Genomic DNA, 17,629 nt, shown 5'->3' on the forward strand with positions numbered 1-17,629 from the left:
ACTTCACAGACATATTCAGGGGACACCTTAGACTTATATTACATTTTTGAAAAGGGGATCTAGGGCACCTTTAAATGTGCTTGCGCCTGATTTCTGTTGATATGCACACTTCATTGCTGTTCATACTGTTTAAATGTTACAGGACACTAATAAAAGAAATTAAAGAAAGAAACTAGGTATGATGACGTGTGTAGTAGTGGTGTCCCTTTTCTTAGGGGAATATTTTCACCCTTACACCATGTCACTCTGTTTGAAGGGGTAAGTGAAGGGGTATAAAAGAGAATTGGGATTGGGTGTAAGTGAACTGGGTTTGGTTCTTTTAAAATTTTATATGTGAAAACACCCTAAGTTACAGATTTTCTGAGGAGTGGACTTCATTCAGATAGAGATGCCAGTTCACGCACCATGTTAGTTTTCTTTATTTTGCAAAAAGCACAACATTGTGTTTTTACTGTGAGTGCACACAAATAGAAGTAGACATTCTGTAGTTTCAATTGATGTATTACTTTTGTGACAAAAAAGTCAATTTTAAGTCAATTTTGCTGCTATGTGAAAAAATCCAGCAAAACGCGCTGACACGTTTCCCGACCCCAGGGTGTTAACTTGTTTTTTAAATGTAAGCTGTGAATTTTTTATTATGCCTAAATATTTATACTCATGGACTACTGATAATTTTCTTCCTGTTACTATAACATCTGGATTTGGATTTCTATTTGCAGACTTTGATAAAAACATACATACCGTTTTGCTAACATTAAGATCTTAACCAATTTTTAAACAAATTTTTTAACCAATTAGAGGCAGTGACTATTGCAGCTGACAAATCTTCTTCAAATATTGTATCCATCCCATATACATCCTTTGCCCTTGAACTATTAAGGGATGAAATAGTCATATGTACTTTAGAATTAGTGAGTTCTCTAAAATTCAAAATAGGAGTATTAAAATGTATAGTTGTTACTAAATCATTTAAACCAGGTACTTCCTGAATCAAAGAGTTTGTAGAATCTATAAAATAATTATATTATTAAATGCTTCTGCCACCTTATTTGGATCATTAGTCATATTTCCCTCTATATTTAACTCTATTGTTTTATGCATGTTATTAAACTTTCCAGTTAATTTATTTAAATTCAGCCATATTTCGTTGGTATTTCCTCTAGCTTCACTGATAGCCTTAATAAAAAAAATGTAGCTTTGATCTTTCTAAGCTCTTTTACAACCTTGTTTCTTAAAGTGGTAAATAAACGCCTGTCATGTTCCATCTTAGACTTGAGAGCTAACTTAAGTGCATAATTTTTGTTTCATAAGTAAGTAAATTTCTTCATTTAACCATGGTAAATATTCTCTTTGTCTTGGTTTATGTTTCAAAGAGTTACAATTTTCATCTACACTCATCTATTAAATAATCTTTCCACTCTATTTCTTTAATTGCATTTTCAAAATTATCTAACTGATTTTTTTGGTATTTGGTATTCAACCTTCTTTGTCAAATGTTAAATTAAATCTCCTTTTAGTAAACATTCTTACAATCAGAATCATATTGTGGTCAGACTTTCTGGTCTTTCTTTCTGGTCTATTAGTGAAAGCCAAACCAATACATGTTTCTGAGGAACTAGTTACCCTAGTTGGCCCTTGAATAATCTGCTAAAAAATTAAAATTACTTACTATAATTTTTAACTTCTTCCTTTGTACTTCATCACTCCAATTTATATGAAGTCCAAAACAGCACTAATGTCAAGAATGCCAGGCTGATTACATCAGAGGGAATAGAGACTCACTTTGCGTTTTTAGTGAACTATTCATTCCAATGTGTGCTTTGCATTAAAACACGAGCTCTGTCATATTCTGTGACTGTTTCTGAAGAGCACAATTTTGGTGATGTACAGGAGTCATACAGTAAGCGAATAAGAGTGTTATATTGATGCACAAACAACAAACTGTGTATGTGCATGTTCTCGATCAATGAGGTTTTTTTCTGCAATGTTTTTTTCATGGATGCTTTGGTGTGCATACATTTATTATATAATAGATCTATATGGACTACTTACATCATTTGGTCATTTTGGTGTCCTTTTGGAGTGTGTATTGTGGTAGCATTTTGTTAATTATTTTGAGGAAACCATTTACCTCAGTATCTCCAGCTTACTGCTCTTCAGGCCATCAGAAAGAAGTTTCACTCCAGAATCCTGCAGGTCATTGTTACTCAGGTCCAGATCTCTCAGGACAGAGTTTGAGGATTGTAAAACTGATGACAAACTCTCACAAGACTGAGCAGTGAGATTACATATGGAAAATCTGAACAAGAAAAACAGTAATTGCATATAGAATAAATTCAGCTGTGTCATTTTTATTAATGAACTTAACGAAAAAACAACAGCATTGGGAGTATTTGAAACTCAAACCTCAGTATCTTCAGCTTACAGCTCTTCAGTCCATCAGAGAGCAGCTTCACTCCAGAATCCTGAAGGTCATTGTTACTCAGGTCCAGCTCTCTTAGGACAGAGTTTGAGGATTGTAAAACTGATGACAAACTCTCACAAGACTGAGCAGTGAGATTACATATAGAAAATCTGAACAAGAAAAACAGTTATTGCATAAAGAATAAATTCAGCAGTGTGATTTTTATTAATTAACTTAACAAAAAAAAACAATAACATTGAGAGTATTTGAAACTCAAACCTCAGTATCTCCAGCTTACAGCGTTTTAGTCTATCAGAAAGAAGCTTTACTCCAGAATCCTGCAGGTCATTGTTACTCAGGTCCAGTTCTCTCAGGACAGAGTTTGAGGACTGTAGAGCTGAAGACAAACTTTCACAGGACTGAGCAGTGAGATTACACCCACATAGCCTGTGTAGAGAACAAAACAAACAGTGATATCAATGTGTTTATCAAATAAGGTTTATAATCTGGACTGCATGTTTGTGCTGATCACAGAGTAATGTGAACTAAAATAAGCACAAATGTCAGGGCATGGTGTGATCAGTCTTGGCTGGTCCCTGGAGTGTACTATCACACCGGTGTGATTAGAACATTCAGTGTGTCACGTGATCAACCGTTAAATTCAAATGTGCTCGCACGCTTTGGCTGTCACTGAGCCAGAGATGGATGCACTCAGCACTTGTCATATATCACAAATATGCAGTGTTTTCAACCACATAATGTTTACCTTAGGTTTCAGACATTTAAATACACATAAGTACTAACAAAACAATACATTTAGAGTATCTATGGAAGCGGCAATAATAATCCTTTCCAATATAATTAGACATTATGTTTGATTCATTAGACATTGTGTTTTATTCAGATACAGATAGTGTAACTATAACGTTTAATCTATTTTTATCCCAGTTCACCAGCCACTTACTTTCATGCATTTCAAGAGAAGTGGATGAATTCACATGTTGTAAATCCAATGCAATTCACTTAACTGCAAACTAACATGGTGCCACCCATCGCTCAACTAACATGATCATTATAAAGGTGTTTAAACAACAAAACACATCCACTTACACATATTTGACAATCAGAATGTCACATATTTCATGTTATAGTTAAAAAGTTTAATATTTTGAAAAAAAAGAGGAAAACGATATCAAAAAAAAGGAGTTCAACCAGAATATTTTAAGCTAACGTGTGAAAGGGTTAAGCGGGAGGGGCCCTGGGTTAGCTTTTGATTGGATCTCTCTAAATATCCTCTTAATATTATTAGCATTGTTTTAGTAAAACCCTTAACTTCATGGGTAATTAACATGTTGCATAACCACGTTTTATAGTCATGTGCATTAAATAGAACTAGTAATTTACTTAGATCAAACAGGAAAAAGAAAGAAATAATAATAATAACTAAAGTTTTTTCCTTTTCTTCTTTTCCAACTACAAATCAACAATTTACTGATACAACACCTTAATAATGTTTCCCGTATAGAAAATAATAAATCACTCTGGTGTTTTATACGGTGGCTGAGAGAGCTCAATGCGCTGCAAATGAAGAAAACACATGCAAATAGAAAAGGTCAGCATATAAAGAAAACATCTTCATCATTTTGACAAGGCATGCGCTGCAGAAGTTTACAACACATGCAAATACAGAAACGCGCTGCAAAAGTCCACAACACATGCAAATAGAGAAACACACCACTGAAGAGTAAACATTGAACAATCCCAGCCAGCGGTCCCAGACAGGTACGTCACTTGTTGGTGTTCCCTTATAACATTTTTGTTGTGGTCTGTGACAGTCCCGGTGCCAGGACAAACGATTTTGGGGGGTATTAATTTGGGTTAAAATATAGTGTTAATAAATCATTAATAATAAATTATATATTTAATAATTTACGTGATTTTATATCTCAAATCCCAGTCAATTATTCACTGCAGAAAGTGAAACTAAAAACTCAGCGATGAGAGCTCTACTTCAACATGTTCTGATAACACTATTTAACCATAATTTATTTCTTAATATTTCTCTTGTGGCCTATACGTATTGAAAAAAATGAGAAGAGATGTAGGTGTTAAACAAGTTGTTTTTTTTTAAATGAGTTAGCTAATCTTATTACGGCAGGTCGATTATGCGTAATGCACTATAAATTATTGCGGGGCAAATTAAAATATTAATTTAATTCTAAAAGTAGTCTAATCATCATCATCATTAAGATCATGGCAGAAGGGGCTTGAGATCGCCGGGCCTGGTATGTGCTATTTGCAGCATGTTTCTGTATTTGCATGTGATGTGAACTTTTGCAGCGCATTTCTCTATTTGCATGTGTTTTTTGTCAAACTAATGAAGATGTTTTCTTTATTTTGCTGGTGTTTTTTCTATTTGCACATGTTTTCTTTTTAACAGATGAGACATTAGACAGAAAATTCACAAAATGTCACAGGTACCACCAAATGAAATATGAATGCGGTACTTCATACTTAAAGGGATAGTTCACCCAAAAATGAAAATTTGATGTTTATCTGCTTACCCCCAGGGGATCCAAGATGTAGGTGACTTTGTTTCTTCAGTAGAACACAAATGATGATTTTTAACTCCAACCGTTGATGTCTGTCAGTCTTATAATGCGAGTCAATGGTCACACAAATTATAAGAGTCAATAAACATGCACAGACGAATCCAAATTAAACCCTGCGGCTCGTGACGGCACATTGATATCCTAAGACACGAAAACGATCGGTTTGTGCGAGAAACCGAACAGTATTTATATCATTTTTTACCTGTAAAACACCACTATGTCCAACTGGCGTTCAGCATCCGCTTGGTGATGTCTGATCACACTCTGACAGCGGCAGTGATGTCTGGCACTCATTGAAGTATATGCGCGAGACATCACTGGCGTTGTCAGAGCGCGATCAGACATCACCAAGCGAATGCTGAACGCAGTTGGACATAGTGGTGTTTTAGAGGTAAAAAAATATATAAATACTGTTCGGTTTCTCGCACAAACAGACCGTTTCGTGTCTTAGGACATCAATGTGCCATCACGAGCCGCAGGGTTTAATTTGGATTCATCTGTGCATGTTTACTGACTCTTATAGATTGTGTGACCATTCACTCTTATTATTTGACTGACAGACAGCAGCGGTTGCAGTTAAAAATCATCATTTGTGTTCTCCTGAAGAAACAAAGTCACCTACATCTTGGATGCGCTGGGGGTAAGCAGATAAACATCAAATTTTCATTTTTGGGTGAACTATCCCTTTAAAACCAATGCATCTTTGTTGTCTCAACTCAAAAAAAAAAAAAAACACTGTTCACACAAATGTCCCACAACAGTAATCAGAAACACTCTTATTCAATATTCAAATTTAATTAAATTCAATGCACATTTATTTGTATAGCGCTTTTCACAATACATATAATTTCAAAACAGCTTTACGGAAAATGGATGTTTGCATTACAATTTAGAGTAATCTGTTATCATATTATAAATGGGAAATTTCAAAAGGCCATAAGGAAAATAAATACCTGACCTGATACAATGCTGGGGTTCATTGAGGCACAAAACAGCTTGCCGCTTTGCTCGGAGCAAATAAATCAAACAGCTGTCTTACCAGTGTGAGTACGGGCCAGCTTCCATGTGACACACTTTCATAAAGAGGGATTACAGTCCGGGAAGAATGAAATGCACATTGGCGAACTCATCCAGCATTGCCAGAGGAATCACTAAGAATTCCTGGTATTTCAGAGCACTATCTGGGATTTCTAGCTCCGATTGGTAAGAGATGCGATACGTGTTAGTTTTCCACAATCGCAAACTCGCTAGTCTCTCAATCTCAAGCGCAATATGGTGCTAAAGAGAACTGAATTTGGAATTGCATGGTGTCTGAGAGAGGCGCCTTTCTGTGCACACTCTTAATGCATTGAGATCTTTTCTGTGGCTTATTGTGCTTAATAATTCTATTTAACATCAAGCACACTCTTTTTCTCATTTATGTGCAGTATGTTCTTTAAGTGAAAACCAAAATCAAAAGTGCAAGTGCTTTGCTTACGAAGGACATAAGCAACTTTTCTTATTAATATAACCTATAATAAGAGTACTTTATTTATAATGAAATTGCAAATTAATGTATGATAGGCCAATTTAATTACAGTTTTTTATGCATTGATGCAGAATTGTTCACATTAGCATTGCGATGTATCATAAAATTGATAATATTCCACGGCTCTATTATCCAGGAAGCTTGGGAACCCTGATCGTTATCTCAACATGTTTTTGAGCAGGCACTGTCTGCCTTGTGTCCTTGGAGAAACACCACTGATACATTCATACAACATTATAGACAGGGGAAAATATCTGCTAGTCATAGTTATGAAACAGCTATTCATCCACATATTTGAACATAGTAAATGAGTGAATATGAATGGCAAACCTCAGTATGTTCAGTTGACAGTGTGAACTCTTCAGTCCATCAGAGAGCAGCTTCACTCCTGAATCATTCAGGTGATTGCTGCTCAGGTCCAACTCTCTCAGATGGGAGTTTGATGATTTTAGAACTGAAGATACAGTTTCACAGCATGTGTCATCAAGGCCACAGCCATCAAATCTGCCAAAACATTTACCCAGATTATTTTCTGATGTTCAGTATGTTTTTCAATAACACATTGTACCCTTCATAATCAGGACAGACAGATATTTCAAACAGGTTTTTTTTTTTTTTTTTTTTTTTACATTTAATTGTTTAGTGATGTAGGATAAAACCTTTAATTAAACAGTGATTACTGAAATTACACACAGGGCTTTTCTGCAGCATCTCACAGATGGAACAAGTCTCTTGTAGTTTAAAGATGACGTGAACCTCTTTGGGTTGAACTCATCCAGCACCTTCTCTGACATCAGGAGTATGTAGATCAGCACTGTGCACATTGAAGATGAGAGTTTTCTCCCTGGATGTTCATCTGAACTGAGGTATCTCTGGATTTCCTCATATAATGAATGATCCTTGAGCTCAAGTAAGCAGTAGAATAGGTTGACAGAAGCTTCATCTGAAATATTCTCATTTTCATTTTGTACTTGTTTAATGTATTCAATTGTTTGTGTGATGCTCTCTCTGGTGTCTTCAGTGTGTCTGATTAGGCCTTTGAGCAGGTTTTGACTGGATCCCAGTGAAATTCCCATCAGAAACCGCAGGAACAGGTCAAGATGTCCTCTCTCACTCTTCATGGCTTTATCAACAGCCTTCTCTAGCAGTTCCTGCAATCTGATGTTTTCTTTTGGGTCTTCAAAGAAAAACTGAAGCTCCTGCATGTTCTTGTTCAGGAAACAGAGGAACACATGCACTGCAGCGAGAAACTCTTGAACACTCAGATGCACAAAGCAGAACACCTTTTCTTCATGAAGTCCATCTTCCTGCTTAAAGATCTCAGCGATCATTCCTGTGAACTCGGTGTCTTCACTCACATCAATACCACATACTTCCAGATCTTCCTCAGAGAACACAATGTTTTCCTTCTTCAACTGTTCAAACGCTAGCTTGGCTAACTTCAAAATCATTTCTTTATTTGACTGTAAGAGCTTTGTACGTTGTCTCTCTGTTTTTCCATCATATTTCTGGCTTTTCATGTTCATCTGTATCAGCAGGAAGTGAATGTACATTTCAGTGAGTGTTGTGCTGATGTTCTCAGTGTTGTTCTTAAGAATATTCTGAAGTACTGTGGCAGTGATCCAGCAGAACACAGGAATGTGGCACATGATGTAGAGACTACGAGACGTCTTAATGTGTGAGATGATTCTGGAGGCCTGAGTCTCATCTGTGATTCTCTTTCTGAAGTACTCTTCCTTCTGTTGGTCAGCGAATCCTCGCACCTCTGTGAACAAACCCACATACTCAGGAGGGATCTGATTGGCTGCTGTTGGTCGTGAGGTCACCCAGACAAGTGCTGATGGAAGCAGCATCCCTTTGACCAGACTTGTGAACAGCACATCTACAGATGATCTTTCCTCAACATTGTTTAATATTCCGCTTTCAAAATTCAAATCCAGGCGACTCTCATCAAGTCCATCAAATATAAATGCAAGTTTACATTCCTTATATAACTTTGATTTTTCCAGGTCTGTCAACTGAGGATAAAATTTCAGCAGGAACTCATGGAGATTGAACTCTCTGTCTTTAATACTGTTAATCTCTCGGAATGGAAGCAGGAACACACACTGTATATCCTGATTGGTTGTTTCCTCTGCCCAGTCCAGGATGAACTTGTGCACAGAGATAGTTTTTCCAATGCCAGCGACTCCTTTGGTCAGCACAATCTTTTCCTCATTGTTTTTCCTCAGTTCAGTAAATATATCATTGCATTTGATTGGTTTGTCCTGTGTTTTTTTTTTCTTGAAAGCCTCATCAATCTTCATAATCTCATGTTCCTGATTGACATCTTTCATATCTCCCTCTGTGATGAACAGTTCTGTGTAAACAGCCTGGAGATGTGCTTCATTTTCTTTCTTGCCTTCAAAAATACGATCTGCTTTCTTCTTCATGTCTGTTTTGTGAGTTCCCAAGAATTTTTTCAGAATCAAATCCTCTGTTTGGTGTAAATAAATGAAACATGAGGGAAAGCAAAAACATATTTTATTAAAAAAATAAACATGACAAAGCTTTCACATCAGCATAATCTGATCAGAATTCATTCAACATATTGTAATTAAATTACTGTTGAAATTATTACAGCTCAGAGGCCCCAGATCTTCCATTTAATTTACTACATTTTGAGAAAATATTACACTCATTGAAGCGAATACCCCTAAGCATTCAAAACAGAACTGTCACCCAGGCATATATACTTATTTAATGCCTAATGTGTAAACTCAGTACAGAGGATAGGGTTGAAGAACATTTGGCAGTGAATGCTCTAGTTCTTGCATATAAGGTATACTATCATGGTCATTGGCAATCACATCCGGTGGTTGACTGGAGTATTTGGCTGTTGAAAAGGTCAGTGGTGCTGTCTAGTTAGTTCTGGTTATACAGTACATCACCTCTCACAGTTAACCTTCGTTCCAATATTAATAATGATCCCAACATGACCTGTCCAACGACTGCATGGCAGTGTTTAGATTTAAAAAGTCATAAATAATCTTACACTAACTCTGATTTATCAAGGGAATAAGTTTTGTGTGTACACAGACATTTAGGATAAAACACACAGATTTTCTATACATTAGGCCCCTGGGCTAGTGTACAAATTCAAAATACATCTGACATGTTTAAATCACTTCTGAAACACTTTAAAAAAGGCTAGTTCACACTGCACATACTGATGCAGATCAATTACCAGATCACATTCCTGCTCCAGACAAACAGTGAATGAACACATTCTGTAGGTAAAAACAAACACCGACTAACACTAACAGATGCCAACAGGGAAAAAGACTTATCTGACAATATCTGTCTATTGGTGTTGGTCAACATCTGATGGTCCAGTGTGAACTAGCTTTAAGAAATATGACTGTTAAGATGGTACCTTGATCTTCTCTGTGTTTCTCTGCCAGTCTCGGTTGGAGGGAAATAAAAAATATAGAATTTTTTACAGATACACAAAAGCAAATCCTGTAGCTAAATAATGACTGCCTGTGAACAATATGACCTTAAAATGAACTGTGAGATTTAGAGGCCTCCTACAGCCCTTTTATTCTCTTCCTGAATTTAATATGTCACCATTCACTTCCTTTATGTTCAGTCACCATAGAAAATATGCATGAGTGAAGAAATGTCTCATGGCCTCTTTTGTATTTTTCCATAACTGCCTTATAAGGATTTATTTTTCAAATGATATGTTTCTTTTCCTCTTATTTCTAGCCTCCTTGTTCCTGTTTTTCTTTGTTCAAGGTTATGTTCCATATTTGTAATTTCGGACTATGAAATGATTAATTTTATGGTTTTATCTTTGTGCACCCTCTGGAGGACATCCCAGATGGGAGTGTCACTTTTTTCTATGGAAAGTATAAATTGTGTAAACTGCTCAATAAAGATTGAAGATTTGTGACATGACTCTGTTCATTTGATGATTCTTCCCACAGCTGCCGACCATTGATAAGCAAGAAGGACTGAATCTTAACTGAAGAGTAAGAGAACTCTAATTCTTACATGACCTTTATAGGAAAAGGGTTCACAATCACTGAGCATTATTTCACTCAACAAGCTATTAACTGACTGCTAATGTGACTCAGTGAGCACAGCTGTAGTGATAGTACCGTTTCCTGCAGGGTTCATGATGAAGGTCACTGGTCCTGTGATGGTGTTTCCAACGAGTACAGGAGCATTTACAGTTGCTCCTGTCTGAGCATTCAGATCAACACTGACTCCAGTGTGAGCGCTGCTGCTCATCTGGACTGAAATAGAATAATAGATTAATTGCATTTCCTAAATGGCAAATTTAACATTACTAATATTCTTTCCTTCATTACCTTTCTTGTGTTTCAGCTTTTCTTCTTTCATCTCATCTCGTGTGTCACAATGCTGATCAACAGATGCCATCCTCCTTCACTGACTCACTGCTGTTGGACATGAAGAAAAAGGTTCAGAATTGCTCCACTGTTACCATCATGAATTGCTGACACTTTCCAAAAATAAATCAAGCACTAAATCATATGTACTATATTAAAAGAGGCAAATAATATTTGGTCTCATCTACTCTCAAGCTTTCCTCTCATCACTCTCATCAAACATGACGCTCTCTACAGACACGCTCTCACCTGAGATTCTTGAGCAATGCTAAGTGTGTCATTCTCAAAACCAGTTAAAAGATTACAGACCTCTGATTAGCCAGCTGTACATACATGTCTGGAATGTTTAATGGTAAACATGTTGAAGATCAGTGGACAGGCTGTCAGTTCATAAAGTGATCAGATGTTTCTTCACTGAACTCAGAGTATTGAAGCCTCGACCGTTGACATCCTTTCAAAAAAGCCAACTCACTCTCACTCCAAATGTGACAGACAATAATAATGAAAATTATGCCCCAAAATATCATGCCATGATGACTGTAGCAGCCATACTTACTACCTTATTAAATTTTTTATAAATGTGTTCATTTAAATACCTGGTTGTTGGAATATTGTTAATGGTGTTTATTTCTCAGAGTGTGTGCCCTCTATAGACCTTATTTACCAGAGAAACAAGCGCGCTGCCATCTTTATAAAATTGTCTTTGAACTTCCATTTTGCACTAGCTCTGTACATTCCTATGGCATCGCTGTCAAAGAATAATTAGTTGGTTAAGTGGATTTACTTGTTGTAGAGTTAATGAAAGTTATCATGAGCATTGTTATGTTTAAAGCATATGTCTTAACAAATGTCAGTAGATCGGGAAGATTTTAAAACGAGCAGTTAATTCATAAATGTAATATCGCTGTGGAAATACAAACCGGAAGTCAAAAGACAATGAGCGCAACGCTGAAAAGGGGCGGGGCTACATAAGGTCTATAGGTGAGAGGGGAAAGATGTTTAAAAGGATATGCCACCCCTGACAGGAGGGGGGCGCTGGTGGAAAATCGTCTCGGGTTACGAGTGTAACCCCTGTTCCCTGAGTAAGGGAACGAGACGCTACGTCGGATGACGTGATGGGAACCTTCTGTCTTTTGTGTTCGTGAAGCACCTCTGTATCCAACCAATGAAAAGACGTGACGTCAGAGGCGGGTGACGTCACGGATCAGGAAGCTATAAAGCACACCTGAACACAAAGCACGCCAGCTTCTGTAAAATGTCTGAAGCAAGCGCACCAGGTATGCAGGAGATACGGCCACGCGACGTAGCGTCTCGTTCCCTTACTCAGGGAACAGGGGTTACACTCGTAACCCGAGACGTTCCCTTTCGTGGGAACTATCGACGCTACGTCGGATGACGTGATGGGAACGCAATCCCAACTACGCCGTGTCTCCAAGTGCCTGGCTGCTATCTTGTAGCACCCTGGCCCCCGGAGTGATGTTAAGGTGAAGATTGTAAAATCTGATAAAAGTGTGCTGGGATGACCATCCAGCCGCACCACAAATGTCGTCCATAGAGACACCAGATAGGAGAGCTCTGGACGCGGCCATACCTCTCGTGGAGTGAGCACGCACCATCAGAGGACACGGGCACCCCACCGTCTCATACGCAAGTGAGATGGCCTCGACCACCCACTTGCTCATCCGCTGTTTACATGCTGGGCCCCCCCTCTTAGGGGACCCGTAACATACAAACAATTGTTCTGTTTTCCTCCACAGGGCAGCTCTGTGGACATAAGCATCTAATGCTCTTACAGGGCAAAGCAGATTCTTCCTTTCCTGATCCAAACTCGCAAAAGGAGGCGGGCAGAAAGCCTCCAGTACGATGGGACCTGGGACCCTCGTTGGAACCTTTGGAACATAGCCAGGCCTGGTATGCAAAAAGGCTTTCACCATACCTGGCGCAAACTCAAGGCAAGATGGAGCGACTGACAGCGCTTGTAAATCACCGATTCTCTTCAGGGAAGAGACAGCCAGAAGAAAGATGGTTTTGAGTGTCAAGAACTTATCTGACACCTCCTCTATCGGCTCGAAGGGAGCCTCAGCCAGCCCTTGGAGCACAATAGCGAGGTCCCAGGTCGGGGTCTTCGTGCGCACCACAGGTCTCAACCTGAGTGCACCACGGAGGAAGCGTACTACTAGGGGGTCTCGACCCAGCGAGGAGCCCCCTACAGGGATATGATGAGCCGAAATAGCGGCCACATATACTTTCAGCGTGGAAGGGGTTAAACCTTCCGAGAACTTTTCCTGAAGGAACTGAAGCACGTCAGAGACAGAAGAATGGACCGGGTCCAAATTATGCTGTTCACACCACATAGAGAACAGTTTCCATTTATATAAGTACAACTTCCTCGTGGAGGGAGCTCTGGAGTGAAGGATGGTCTCCACAACCTCGGTTGAGAGACCAGTTCCTATGAGCCTTGCCCCCTCAGGGGCCAGGCCCACAGTTTCCACATTTCTGGGCGGGGATGGAGAATCGTGCCGCCCGCTTGAGACAGGAGATCCTGCCTGAGAGGAAGCTCTAAGGGAGAGCCGTGAAGTAGAGACATTATGTCCGAAAACCATACTCTGGTCGGCCAGTAAGGGCCACCAATATTAGGTCGACCTTCTCCTGGCGAACCTTCTCCAGAACTCCCGGGAGCATTGAGACTGGGGGGAACGCATACAGACGCAGCCTCGGCCACGTCTGTAGCATGGCATCCAGCCCTAGAGGTGCTGGGTGCTGAAGTGAATACCACAGAGGGCACTGAGCTGACTCCTCTGTGGCAAATAGATCGACTTGAGCTCGACCGAAAGTTTTCCATATCAACTCCACCACCTCGGTGTGGAGTTTCCATTCCCCCGGTCTCGCGCCCTGCCTCGACAGGGCGTCCGCTCCCACATTCAACCGCCCGGGATATAAGCTGCTCTCAGCGAGAGGAGCTTTCCCTGGGACCAGAGGAGGATGCGACTGGCCAATTTTGATAATAGGCGAGACCGCAAGCCCCCTGATGGTTGATGTACGAGACCACCGCAGTGTTGTCCGTACGGACCAACACATGGTGATCTCTCAGGTCTGGGAGGAAGTGTTTCAGTGCAAGAAACACCGCCATCATCTCCAGCCGATTTATGTGCCAGGAGAGCTGATGGTCCTCCCAAAGACCCTGCGCCGAGCGACCACTCATGATCGCCCCCCAGCCCGTGAGGGAAGCATCTGTCGTAAGCATTACACGACGACCAGAAGTCCCCAGCACGGGTCCCTGGGTTAGAAACCAAGGCTTCTTCCACATGACCAGAGCACGAAGGCATCGCCGCGTGACTTTGATCATGCGAAAAGGATTTCCCCTCGGGGAAAACCCCTTGGTCCTGAGCCACCACTGTAAGGGTCTCATGTGCAGGAGGCCAAAAGTAATGACGTTGGACGCAGCTGCCATCAGACCCAACAGTCTCTGAAACTGTTTTACAGTGAGTGACTGGCCTAATTTCACCCCTTTCACGGCCCCGAGAATGGAACTCACACGAGCAGGGGACAACTGCGCCTGCATCGTGGTGGAATCCCAGATTACACCTAAGTAGTTTGCAACCTGACTCGGGACCAGCACACTCTTTTTGGCGTTGAGCCTCAGCCCAAGCCTTTTCATGTGCGACAGAACAACATCTCGATGTTGAACTGCCAATTGTTCTGTTTGAGCTAGTATCAACCAATCGTCGATATAGTTCAGCACACGGATGCCCTGGAGTCTCAGCGGAGCCAGCGCTGCATCCACGCACTTCGTGAACGTGCGGGGTGAGAGGGATAGGCCGAACGGAAGAACCCTGTATTGGTAAGCTTCGCCCCCGAAAGCAAACCTGAGGAACTTCCTGTGTGAAGGATGGATGGATACATGAAAGTATGCGTCTTTCAGATCTATCGCTACAAACCAGTCCTCGGACCTGATCTGAGGGATGATCTGTCTGAGTGTAAGCATTTTGAACTTCAACTTCCTTACTGATCGATTTAGCACACGTAAATCTATGATCGGACGCAACCCTCCATCCTTCTTCGGAACAATGAAGTAGCGGCTGTAAAAGCCCGACATTTTGCTGGGAGGGGAAACCCTTTCTATAGCCCCTTTTTGCAAAAGCGTCGTTACTTCTTGCTCCATTACCAGAGACTGCTCTGGGGTTACCACCGTAGGAAGCACCCCATTGAACTTGGGCGGTCGTGAACCGAACTGAATTCTGTAGCCCTGTTCTACCATGAGCAGCACCCACTTCGAAACATTCGGGAGATTTTTCCACTCTTCCAAATATTCTACTAAGGGAACCAGTCTCTCGAGACTGGTCTCTGGTGTTTTTTGAGCACTTGGCTCGTCCATCTGACGCGGCGCACCGGCAGACAGGCGAATCACGTGCTGGCCGACCCTCCTCGGAGGATCGGCGGAGACCGCTGTGCCCTGACGCACGCTGGGTGGCAGGGTTGACAGGACGGTCCCCTGAGGGCACCGGGAGGGACCCGATATCCGAATCCCCCGGAGGGGGCTGCCCTCGAGAGATCCTGCACTATAAAGGTCAGGACCTCTTCTTTGAAGCCTTCCGGGAGATAATGACGGTCCTTAGATCCGTCCTACCTCCGGAAGGCTTCGCCTGTGCCGCCCGCCCCGGCCCCCCAGATCTTTGTGGGGGAGCACGGGAGGCGACACTGGCTTTTTGTTGCACCCTGTGTGCTGAGGAGCTGGCTGTCGGCCGAGGCTGCTCCCGCCCAGCAGCCTCGGGGGGATGAGAGCGGCGGGGAATAATTTTAGAGAATGCCGCTGTCTGCTTTCGTGTCTCCTGAAACCTGTCGACGACAGTTGACACTGCGTCGCCGAACAGGCCATCAGGAGACAGCGGCGCGTCCATGAGAACATTTTTATCTCTCTCCTTGATGTCTGAGAGGTTGAGCCAGAGATGCCTCTCCGTGGCCACCAGGGCTGCCATAGAGCGGCCGATGGATTTGGCCGTCTCCTTGGTGGCCCGGAGAGCTAAATCTGTTGCCTTTCTGAGCTCATGAATAGCCTCAAAGGACGCTTCCCCAGTGTCATCAATTTCCCCCAGCAGGTCGGCTTGGTATGCCTGTAAGATAGACATAGTGTGAAGGCATGCCGCCGCCTGACCTGCCGCCGAATAAGCCTTGCCCACCAAGCTGGAAGTTGTCTTTAGGGGCTTGGTGGGCAGCGTCGGGGTCTTAAGGGACGATGTGGACTCGGGTGAGAGATGGCTCGCGAGCGTCTCCTCGACCCGAGGCATCGCCCCATAGCCGTGACGTTTCAGCCCAACTATATTGCTATATAGTGACGTCTGCGGGCTGTATAGTCTGTATTGTACTGGCCGCTTCCACGACCTCGACACCTCGGTGTGGAGGTCGGGAAAAAACGGCAGACCCCGGCGCTGAGGTAGTGACCGCGCGGGAAGAAACCTTTCATCAAGCTTACTTTTTGGTTTATTTTCAGCTTTCTCCGCGGGCCAGTCGATTTTTAACTTTTCTACTGCCCTGGTCACTACCTCTAATAGCTCCTCATAAGCAGGGGATGAGGATGGCGGTTCCTCATCGACGCTCTCCACATCAACCTCCTCGGAGGAAGATATGTTAAGCATCGGTGCCTCTCTTCGGGGGGAAGAAACCGCTACGCGTGCTTCCGCCACCAAAGGAGAGACACTGGGTCTAGCAGGTAAGGGAAGCGATAGGGCAGCGCCCGTCTCTTCCCCCTCTGCTAGATCCATCTGTGAACCCCACGAGTGCAGCCTTCGCTGTGCCTCGGCAGCAGCGGGACCAGACCCGCGGGGAACACTCGCCTCGGCGCCCTCCTCAAAGAGCGCCCGGCGAGATCGCAGCACTCTGAGGGTGAGCCGATCGCAGTGTACACAGACGGCTCCCTCGAGAGCCGCCTGTGCATGCTCAACCCCCAGGCATTTCACACACATGTCGTGTGAATCTCCTGTCACTATGTAGCGTGGACAAGGAGGAGTACACTTTTTAAACTGTTGCTGCTTTTCCGCCATAATGCTTTTTGTCTTATTTTTGTGCTTGAAACTCTTGTCCTCGGACGAAGAGATCACTGTGTGAATATATATATATATATCAGACAGACAACAATAAATAAGACAGACAAGATACAGAGAGCGCTTGCTGAAGACAACAGAAGCTGGCGTGCTTTGTGTTCAGGTGTGCTTTATAGCTTCCTGATCCGTGACGTCACCCGCCTCTGACGTCACGTCTTTTCATTGGTTGGATACAGAGGTGCTTCACGAACACAAAAGACAGAAGGTTCCCATCACGTCATCCGACGTAGCGTCGATAGTTCCCACGAAAGGGAACATACATTCTTTTGACCATGCACATGGAGCCAAGCAAACCTGCAAGCGGCCTTTAAGTTATTTGTTTGTTTTATGTTGTGATTCATCTTTATTTTGATTTATTAAACGTCTTAGTTATTGTTTGAAATATTGATGTTACTTTGCAAATGTCAAGATCATTGCATCAACATCTCCCACAGTGGACAGAAAACAAGAGAAAAGTTTGGGAACATTGAAAGTTGTTTTTCCCACTACAATGACAATTATAACCCAGCATTAATGTCATGATTAAATTTCTTTGTCCTTCTGGTCCGATTGTGTTTGCAAGTTTAACCTGGCAAATTTTACATATGCCC

At 41.9% G+C, this 17,629-nt stretch overlaps 1 protein-coding gene across 1 annotated transcript; it reads right to left on the minus strand.

The window, feature by feature from the left end:
* Nucleotides 1–2,697: 2,697 nt before the first annotated feature.
* LOC125247964 (NLR family CARD domain-containing protein 3-like) lies at nt 2,698–10,076 on the minus strand. The gene is made up of 3 exons (XM_048159521.1): nt 9,960–10,076; nt 6,875–9,020; nt 2,698–2,851 (listed from the first exon to the last, which is right to left on the minus strand). Exon 2 carries the CDS (start codon nt 8,974–8,976, stop codon nt 7,210–7,212), a length of 1,767 nt encoding a protein of 588 aa, XP_048015478.1. The 5' UTR covers nt 8,977–9,020; nt 9,960–10,076; the 3' UTR covers nt 2,698–2,851; nt 6,875–7,209.
* Nucleotides 10,077–17,629: the final 7,553 nt, after the last annotated feature.

This window comes from Megalobrama amblycephala, linkage group LG15, assembly GCF_018812025.1.
Source record: "Megalobrama amblycephala isolate DHTTF-2021 linkage group LG15, ASM1881202v1, whole genome shotgun sequence".
In the NCBI taxonomy this organism is placed as follows: domain Eukaryota; kingdom Metazoa; phylum Chordata; class Actinopteri; order Cypriniformes; family Xenocyprididae; genus Megalobrama; species Megalobrama amblycephala.

Bases quoted from the DNA above. Each gene is read 5' to 3' on its own strand.
- LOC125247964 (XM_048159521.1), bottom strand. From the start codon at position 8,976: ATGAAGAAGAAAGCAGATCGTATTTTTGAAGGCAAGAAAGAAAATGAA.